At 43.7% G+C, this 10,490-nt stretch overlaps 1 protein-coding gene across 2 annotated transcripts in view; it reads left to right on the top strand.

Moving 5' to 3' along the window:
• Positions 1-10,490, top strand: part of CLMP (CXADR like membrane protein) — a 36,320-nt gene that overhangs the window by 17,468 nt on the left and 8,362 nt on the right. For both annotated transcript variants that reach the window (XM_065040549.1, XM_065040548.1), the window contains exon 2: positions 9,830-9,987. In XM_065040549.1, the coding sequence (XP_064896621.1) occupies positions 9,830-9,987 (158 nt within the window). The remainder of the gene's footprint in view (positions 1-9,829; positions 9,988-10,490) is intronic.

A 10,490-nucleotide genomic window follows, 5' to 3' on the forward strand; every position in this document is an offset into this window, starting at 1 on the left:
TTCCTGTTCAGCATCTCGGAAACGTTGCGCTTGCTGACCAGAGCTCCGTGCAGCTCTCACACTGGGCTTTTTTGCTCTCAGGAGGCTGACACCCGATGCCTGTTCTTACAAAGGCTCTGCCTCTCTCATCTTTCTTGGGGCATCCCTCGCTGTAGGAAAGGGACCTGTGCCAGGGAACTGGGTTGCTTGTTTGAGCAAAGGTCACAAGAATATTTGGCAGCCGTGATGCTTGTGTGTTCTCATTCAGAGTTTCCCCTAGCAATGGCCCTAGGCTTTTGCAGATTTTGTTGCTTTGCAGAGCCCTTGGTATTTGCAAACATGCAAAAATATATGTAACACGCGTTTCAGCTGCTGGCATTGGAGCCCTATGGTGAGCAGAGAGGAAAATGTGCTTTCCTCCCAGTGTAATTCCTATTGCAGAGGCAGTTTGTTTGTTATGACCATGAGAAATGAAGTAGCTCAGTGTAGTTCAGCTCTGATAGATTCTGAGCTGTATAACTCTGGAATAGTTATCCCTCTCTGTCGCTCCAACAGTTACCAGGTTTTATTTAGCTCAAAGACTGAAGCTTTTAGTCTTTCCACCTGTGTGTTTAAAAGCCAGCTAGAATGAGATTCGGGAAGTCGGGACTCTGAGCATGCTCCTGTTTCTGAGGGAAGGGGAGTGGATCTGCTTTCTGGTTTAGTCCTGGCCTTTCCCAAGCATCTTGTGTGCTAACTTAATTCATGCTTTGAACTTCTAAAGTAAGACTAGGGTTTTGTTACATCTACAGTAAGATTAAAAAAGAAACAAAACATGTTTACAACTAAGTAGACAGTTCAAACCAATAAACAATACACTTTTTCCATTTTTAATGTCCCAACACTTTAACAGAAGCAAAAATTGAGTAATTCATTTTTTTCTTTATGCTCTTCTAAGGTTGCAGCGTTGTTGCTGCACTTAACCAGCTTGATTAATTGAACTTTATTGTGTAGTCATGTCCTTTTTAGGATTGTAGGTTGCTGTCAAGTGGGCTGGATCCAGCAGTCCAGCTCATGTGCTGCAGTCCTGTGGCAGTGGAATCCTCCTCTGACTTGACTGTCTCTGGCTGTTGTCAGTGCACAGGAGCACCTGAGGTTCAGCTGTGTGCCCAACGCTCACTGAAAAAAGTATGTAGGAATTTATCATACTCTCTGTTTTGTGCTAAGTAGCATTTCCTTATTCCCTGACTGACTTTTCAGTGCTTCCCTTAGCTTTGGAATCACTTGCAGCAGCGTTGCTCTGTTAAAATAGCTGTTGTGCTCCACTTTGGAGAGCTGCCCCTTTGAAGGTAGGATGCTTTCCAAATTATGCTTGTCTCTGTTAAAGCCAATGCAAGTTCTCATGAGTATAGTATTTGGTTTTATAAATGTTAGTGGGAAGTACCTCAGGATCACTTTGAACACAGGACCTTACCAAATGCGAACAGACTTTTTTCAGTACAATGCAAACTAATAGTGTGTAGAGATCTCGTGAACAGCCTGTGCGATGCCAGCTCCCTCTAACGCAGTTGGCTGGGCATCTCTTCCAGCACTTACAGTTGGGGTTTGCATTCCCAAACTCAGTAATCCCCACTTGTTCAGTTTAACTCCGATTCAGAAAGTGGGATTTCCAGAGCTCCGCCTCTACTCGTCGGGGGCCCCAGTGTACATGTCCAGATGCCATCGCTCCTGGTAACAGTAGGAGAAAACCGATCTATCTCTTCTCAGAGGCTGCTTGCAGCTGGTGTGCTGTTGTGCCAAACTCCAGGGAAGATGCAGAGAGGGAGCTGAGTAATAGTGATAAAATAATGAACAACCTGATGCTTTTTTCTTCCTTCTGGTTTATACTGAAGCCAGTGCAAGGATGAGGGTTAAGAAAATGAAGTTTCTCACCTATGGGTTTGGTAAACACAAAGCAGTTGATCCTAACAACTGTAGCATTGGTGAGAAATAAAGGCTGCAGACAACTAGGTGGACGGTATCTATAACTCCTGTGTTCATTGCAGAAGTGTTGCAGAGTTTAATATATCTCCTTAGCAAGACTTATGGGGGTGATGGGGAGGAGCTGCTGCGGTTCGTTTCTGCCCTAGGGTAGGCTGTAGCTTGAGATTTGAGATTGAGTAAATATGAAAAGTGACAGAGTGCTAATACATTAGACATCCATTTTGTATCATATTAGTAGCGCTTGTAGTGGATAAGTGAGATGTCACACCGCGTTATGCGCAATTATAAGTATGCGGCTGAACATCTCGTTGAGGTAACGTGGATGTGCTGAACAGGGACTGAAGCCTGTGCCTTAAAACTACATCAAACTTTGAAAATCTCTGGGAGAGAAAGATACAGAAAGGCATGAAGTGAACTTGTGAATACCTTCCCGGTTTCTCGGTACCTTTCTGGCAAGCTGAATTTCTATGACAAAAAAGCAGCAGAAAAGCACAATCGGTTCAATGCTTTCTGGTTAACAATCTGACATTTTGCTGAGGAAAGGATGGGAGAAGGGATGTTCAATACAAGAATGGCTTTATTGCCCATCTTTATCAATTTTGTGTCTTCCTCCCTCCAAGATTTTTTCAGAGTTAACTCACTGATGCAACCTGCTCCTTGGGTTTTGAAATTGGTGAAAGAAGATATGATGAACAAATACTATTTTGCAAAGAGTTTTCTTGCTGTCTCTCTTATTTTGTATTCTGGATTCTGCTTGGTGTCTGCCTTGGGCAGATAACTTCATTTCTGCGTGCCTTCATTGTTATGTCTGTGAGCTGACAGCAGCAATAGGCTCACTGGGAGACAGAGGCCTAAACGTACTCCTCAGAGAGAAGATAGTCTAGAAATTATTACTGAAACCATCTTACGCTTTCAAGCCTCATTTTAAACCAGGCAAAATGAGCGAAAATGCTGATGTTGAGGGGTGGAATGTCTTGTTCTCTTGCTTTCCCCAATACAAGCTTTGTAAGGTACACAGAGCAGCCCGAGATGCTTGCGGAGAAAGGGAATATCAGACAGTGAAAGGTGCTTCAGCCCCTAAGGAATCTGTGATTTGTATTGACAAGCTCTCTGTGCAGGTCTAGTCCACACAGCTTGAAATCACCAGCTGCATTACTGAAAGGCTGAGCTGTGCGATGGTAAACAGAAGACACCTGGACCATTTTACTTCTCAAACTGCCTGGACTAAAGGCTAAGTGACTCCACACATTGCTCTGTACAACACTGTGAAGCATCAAAAAAGGAAGATGCAGTTTTGATGCCTTGTTTTCTGGTCTCCAAGGATGTAAACCCAGAATCTCCTGCTTGCAGTTGGTTTTTCTAAATGCAATGAGGAGGACAGGCACAGTACATACATAGCTGCTGGCTGCCTGTGAAGATCCTCAGCTAGTGGAAAGCTGCAGTGTTTTTTCTAATATTCCACAATCTCTCTAGGCTTTGGATTCAGTTGTGTCTGGTGCTATAACTTGTTGGCATCTTCAGGGACAATTTTGCCTCTTAATTCTAGGAATGTATTGGTAGCATCCTTAGATTCCATGTGGCCACTGGTAGCACAGGATCAGTGTTTGATCTGTCTGTGCCTTTGTGGAACCAAACAGATTCTGCCCCCCTCCTGCACTCCTGTTTGATGCAAACCTCTCAAAATCAGAGGCTTTGCTTTGTGAAATATTGCTTTTTCTGTTCTTGGGCCTTCCTGGCTCCTCCGCACATTCAATTCCAAATACTACACGTCACCACTTGGAAACTCGGCAGCGTGCAGGACTCTGCCCCTTTGCTTTCTGTTTTAACAGCCTCTTCAAGCCTTGGCCCCCAGCACATGTGGTTCCAATTACACAGAACTCTGCAATGCTGTGTGGATATGGACGGGGATAGGCTGACCTCTTTATTTTACCACAGCTAGCCTGTTCCTGCGGGAGCCGACTGTTAGCTCACATTTTTCTTCTTGGAGATGCTTTTGCTTCACAACCGAATTCCTGCAGTCAAAGGGCGGTGGAGGGGAGCGACTGCAAGCAGCGTGCGCTGGGGCCACGTCTCGGTCACTTGGGCCACTCGAGCTCTCGGGAGAAGGTGACCCGTGGCCTTTCTGTCTCTGCCAGCCAAGGAATACAGAAAGCAGATGTCCCAGAGCACAGCCTTGGTGGAGTTAATGATCCTTAGGAGACTTCGGCCGCCCCCGGCTTTTCCTCCCTTGTGCAAAGAATGCAAAATCGCTGTCTGTAAGAAGACACTGGTTTATATTTATTTTGGCGTAAAATGCTGTCAGGGTAACGAAGTGTTGGGGCTGGTGTGGTCTGAGGGGAGCGGGGATCTTGACCTTGTGGGTGCTCCTTACAGCTCTGGAACAAACCAGTGTCGCCATGCACCATCTTGTGCATCTATGCACAACACAAACTGGGGAAACAGTCACAGGGGAGATAAAGGCCTAATGTGCTTGGGCCTGTCATCATTACTCAACAGTAATAGCGGGGGAGAATTCGCTTTCTCAATAGAGCTTAATTTTAAGGCCTGCTGAGCCTTAAATACTGAACCGTGCAGCTGGTGGCTGTGGCATCTTTAGCTGATTTGAGCTTCCAAGGCACTCGAGCATCTCCAAAAGTTTTACTCAAGATGTATTTCTTTGGCCATAAAAGTGTTCGTCAGCCTCTTGTTTAAGCAAGTAAAATTCTAAACTTGCTTATTGCAAACTGCTCCAATTTTGCTCGTTGCCACTGGACAGAGTGGGGGACAGGCTTTGGCTTTTCCACGGAGAAGTTTAGTAAATCGTTTCCTACAAGACTATTGCAGGATTAAACTCTGAACAGATGCGAAATGTCTTAAATTCCTGGCACAAAGGAGTCGTTCAAAGTTGCAACGTGGCAGGCTGCCCTGGGCTTTTTATTTCCTAACTCTCACACATATTCTCATATATATCTGATTTAGACGTACTACGTTTTCAAATACTTTCTTGAGCGGGGAAAATGTTTTTAGCACAAGAGCAAGTCAAATGTGTAGGATTATTCAGCTAGAGGAGCACTACAAGCCTGAGTAGTTCTGTGGATATTTATCCTCTTTGGGCTAATTTCAACTGCTTAAGTATGTAGTTTTTGATAATTTGGATGATTTTGGCTAAAATGGAGTACTTGTGCAAGCAGTTCAGCCTGCAGGTCTAGCTGAGACCAGCTATGGTACAGCAGTGAGTACCTGGATTTTCAGAAGAATGTGTTATTTAGGACTATATGACCAAAACTTCCTTCTCTGACAGATCCCACTTTCAGATAGTGGAATTACACGGATGGGAAAATAATTAAGAGCATTACAAGGAAGACTCAAAACCAGATCATTGGTTATGAGAAAACTGTTATGTAGGGGACTGTTCCTCTCCGAAAGGATGTGATGTGCCTTGACAACAGCACCCATTCACTGTTCCTGTCACACGTTGATCCAGGAACCGTTTTGATATCGATGAACAAAAGCGGACAGAGCACCTATCACAGGTGGAGTGGAAGTTGTTCAGACGGTGCTATAAACTGTGTGTAGATACTGCTGGAGTTCATGCTTTTGCTGGTGCACTGAAGAAGGCTTCCCACAGCAGCAGACCTGAGTCACGTCCCCGTTTGGAGTTACAGGAGAATTACAGGTTGCGTTTCTGCTCCTCCTTGGAATTGAGTGTCTTGGAATAGTCTGTTGCAAGTGTCATCATTGAAAAAAGCCAAAATAAGTTATAACGAAGCATAGCTGGAGAAGAAACCTCACAGATGTTCCTGGAGCAAGTTTTCAAGGCCCATTTTGGATGTTCATATCTTAAAGCTGGTGTGTGAACTTGGTTTCGCTTGACAAAGCATCTTTGTGGATTTCTTGTGTCTCAATACTCTGAACCTTTTCTAGGCTATTCCTCCGAATTCCAGCAGTAAAGTGATATAGCACAACTTATTACTTTTTAAAAAGCATAATCTATATTTAGTGTTGCTCCCTAATTTGAACCTCCTTCTGGACCTAATGAAAGATTTAAATCTGGAAGCTCTTTAGCTTTTAGCACATGAATTTGCCCACAAATAAAAATGTCAGCAAAACAGTTATTTTCACTTTGATTCTGCTTGTATGTTTATGTGCCTTGCAGCTATACATATTTAATGTGCATTTTTGTATATATATGCTTGTTATTGGGTGGGCATGAAAATAAACTGAGCATAACAGCATCTATAGGAAAGCATGTATGATCGTGTTAAGGATTCAGACATGAAAACACTACTTTGGATGTTCATGATCTGTAATAAAATCAAGTACACAGTCCTGATTTGCTCTGCATTGCGCATTCCTTCCCTCCACATCCATTTCACAGTGCACACTGCTCTGAAATTCAAACCATCTCAAAATATATATTCAAAATCAGTAGTCCTTTAAAATCTCAGAATGAGTTCTGGGAACTCTTGAGTTTTAGTGTTGTTTAAAATACGTGTTGCTCTGTATTTCTTGGATATTTCAAGCATCAGTGAGAGATGGAAGACAACAATCTTCCTCCCTTGTCTGCAGGGTGTTGGGTGAGTTATTGTCTTCTGAACAATAGACTGAACAGTTTAGACATTGCAGTGGTCTCCTCCCCTCCGCACACAGAACATTGCACTGCCTGCGGTGCGTCAGCCAGCCTGGCGCTGCACCCCGTGCTTTTATTTCAGGCCCACGGCCAATGCTTTCAAAATGCTGTGGCTGCAATCAGCTTGAGGGTTCCTGCTCTGCAGGAAAAACAAACCAACCTCCCTCCAAAGTCATGGGACAGGGGCTGAGTAAGGGCTGAGTAAAGCTGAGAGAAGCTATTCCCGAATTGCAGCATAAAGAGCCGCATGCCGGATGTGGAAGGGGAGGAGGGTTTTTTGGGGCAAGAGCTGTGGAGCCTGCGTGAATGTGGCATTACTGAGCTAGACTTGTGGAGAACCGTCTATTGTTTTAATCTATTGTGTGCTGGATCCAGCCCTGAGGGCGATACTCTGAGCGGGCTCTGCCCTCGTGTGGCTGACAAGCGTTGAAGGGGAGCCAGATGTGCACCCAGCCAGATGTGGACCCAACCAGATGTGCACCCGCCCAGCAGAGCAAAAGGGCTCACCAGGAACCAGCTGCTCTTGCAAACCAACCAATGTGTGTCCTGGCCGGTACATGGGGGTGTTTGCTGCTCTCGGGGGTTGTCTGTAAGCAGGCGCTCTCCTTTAGTATCCATATAAATAAAACTGAGGGCTGTGGGAAATCAATGGTAAAAGCACCATGTGCAAAATCTCTTTTTCTTTCTTTATTTGACCTGTTCTCGGTAGGTGTTACCTACACAAATACAAGAGAACTTTCAGGGGACGTTTATTCTTCACTGAATAATAAAACACTTAATCTAGAGGGGGCTTGGATGTATTATCTAGTTCTTCTACCCTACCCAAACTATTGAAAGGCACAAAGTGTGTTCACGTGCAACTCTCTTTGGGTTTAGCACGGGTCATTTCCATAACTGGCACCTTATGTTGGGTTCTTATATGAAGTTTTGTTTTGAGCTTCCTTTTACCTTTGTGCAGGTACAGATGAATGGAAAGGGAAAAAAGGCTTTTGTTTAAGACACCTGTGAAACTTACTGACTTTCTTGTGAGTTTGTGGGCGTTGATAAAGAGCTAATAAGGACTAAAGGGGCAAGTTGGTGTTTCTGATGTGGGTTGTTTGTGGTTTGGTTTGTTGGTTTGGGGAGGGGGGGATTGAATAAGACAAACATGCCATGGGAAATTATGCAGTGTGTGTGACAGTCTAGTTATCAGTTCAACGATGAATCTATTCCAAATGATTATCGTGTTGAAAAAGCAAGGGATGCTTTAGAAATTCGCAATCTCTGTCTCACTGGATGTCTCCCTGGCCTTATTCCCATTTAGAAGATGAGCTTATAGCACATGGCTCTTTCTTAAATTCAGAGCATGTTTGCTGGGGGCAACAAGAACAGACCAAAGTGTGAGCTCTCCTCAAAACAGCTTGTCCAAGAGAGAGAAATTAAAATTATGCTCGTTATACTCCTTCAAAAAGTGATTTATACATCCCGATCAAGGCTTTTAATGTAAAACTACACTTTAAAATGCAGAATAGGCTGTGAAGTGTGCACAAAACCTCAGTGCTCCGCTGGCACAGGACTTTGAGAGTGTTGCGAATGTTATGTGAATGCTCACTGCATTAAACCCATTGATCAGTCATCTAGCGGGCGGGAGCATGTTAATGAAGGCAGCGGGGCTGGAGGAGAAAGCAGGCGCTCATCTTCGGCAGAATGTGTAATTGTATTTGGCAGATGGGGCTTTGAGACTGGTGAATCCAGTGCTAAACTGGATTACTTTTCCTTTTAAAGCAAGCAGCCAATGTGGCTGAAAAGGAGCTTTCACTCTCATCAGTTTACACAGATCCACGTAGAGGAGGAGAGCTTGTCCTTTGCAAGACTCCACCTGTCTTGAAATTCTAGGTGTTTTATATATGTGCGTGCACGTAGCGGCCGATACCTCTTATAGAAGTGCTTGGTAAGTATTGATTAAATATTAGAAGCTCAGGAGCTGGGGAATGATCTTGTGAACAGTTTGGAGGCCGATCTGAGAATGAGCAGGAACGGGATTAATTTTCTAAAAGCAGAGCTGGTCCCAAATAAGCAGCAAGTGTCACATTGGATGTAATTCTTCCGCTGGTGTGTTTTGTTTTGTGTTCTTTTTCCGCTTAAAGTAAAGGTTAAAGATCTGCTAGTTAAATGCAAACATAGGAACAAATTTAGCGTGTGTAACTAGAGCTTCTCAGTAATCTTGCATAATCTATATGCAATCTATATATTCTGTTTGGCGATATTATCACAGGATTGTGTGTTCCACCTCACGTGTGACTCCCTGGTGCTGCCAGCTCTCACCGTTTTCATCAGTTTCACCATAATTGGTCCAAGAAGTGAGATATTTCATCTCACTTCACTTCATGGGGGAAAAAATAACGCTTTTAGGCTTTCTTCTTGCATAGCGAAGCTTAAGAAGAACCCAAGTGCACTCTGAAGATTGAAACACAAAAGGCAAATGGCACTCGTGCCCCAGAAATCCCCATGGAAACTTGGTTGGGAGTTTTATTCTTTGGTGTCACAACAGACCTGGGAGTCCCTGGCCTAAATCCTATAATTTGCAATACCTTTTGTCTTTTGGGTCAGTTTTAATTGAGTGGGAGTTAACAGGCTCTTTTTGGGGGGGCGGTTACTGGCTAACATTTAAAAGGCTCTGCTTCCCTCTGCTGGTTCAGCTTGGCAATGTGGTTTGTTTTAAATCCTGACAAACTGTTTTTGACCACTTATGATTTTTTCAGATGTTGCTATTCAAAGATGCTTTTCTAGTGTACCTGCACCGTGCCCTTCATAGGGTTAACCCTCTTGTTCCCAGTCTCTTATTTCCAGCGCTGAAGTGCATGCACGCACATCCAGTGTTAGGTAAGAGACTTCATGCCTTGTCAGGCTGATATAGGAATAAAGCGATGGGCTCTGAAAGTCTTTTGGGTGGAAATACTGCTTATGAATTAAGGTAATTAAAGGTGAAGGCAAAACCAAGGAGGTTAGTTGAAATTTTGAGTGCCTGGAGGACGTGGGTGCGACTTTAGCGTTGACAGCTCTGGGTGTGAAGCCATCTGTTCTTCGTGCTTAAATATTAGTGTGAAACTAACTGCCTGTGTATGTATAGATGTCCCCTTTAATCAGCTGCAATCTGTCCAGGAAGCTAAGCTGTGGGATTTTCTTCGATGCTGTGAAGCAAATGAGGAAGAATCCAGTAAAACCTCAACTAGCAACACTCATCAGTACAAGCGACACATATTTGATCCCGGCCTTTGACCACCAGCTTCTCTCTTTCAGCTTCCTGTTCTGTTTGGCTGTCCGAGGCTCAGACTGAATTCAAGAGGGTGGCTGAAGAAAACGTGACTTTGCCCTGTCACCATCGCCTGGGCCTCCTGGAGCAGGGCAGCCTGGATATCGAGTGGCTGCTGCACATTTCAGAGACAGTACAAAAAGCGGTAGGTTCAGCCCCAATTAGCATCTGCTGAGAAAAACGTCTCATGGCTATGTTGACATCATCATCAGACGTCATTGATTTAGAGACTTCTGCGATCTCGCTTGCAAGTTATTCTGATTAAATAACAGCATTTAGAAAACACGACCAACTTATTTAGAGATATTTATAACAGGGAAAAGTTATTTGATATTCACGCATGCTGTATTGGAACAGGTTGTGTTGCAGTTGAGTTTTCTTTAACGCTGTTATGTAATGAATCATAATGAGATAAACTTCAGAACTGCCCTTCAGGTTTTCAGAAATGACTTTGGGATTTTGTAGGCCCAGCTTTTGAAACCTGGTTTCAGGAAAACATACTGTAGTTTAGTACTTATAAAAATCAGATCTGTAGTAACTTACTTTGACACTAGTATAAATGCTCCAATATCAATATATAGCATAAATACAGTTTAGGTGTCAGTCTCAGACTTGAAATTGATATTCAGTTCTCCACCCTGCCACAGG

This window comes from Columba livia, chromosome 24, assembly GCF_036013475.1.
Source record: "Columba livia isolate bColLiv1 breed racing homer chromosome 24, bColLiv1.pat.W.v2, whole genome shotgun sequence".
In the NCBI taxonomy this organism is placed as follows: domain Eukaryota; kingdom Metazoa; phylum Chordata; class Aves; order Columbiformes; family Columbidae; genus Columba; species Columba livia.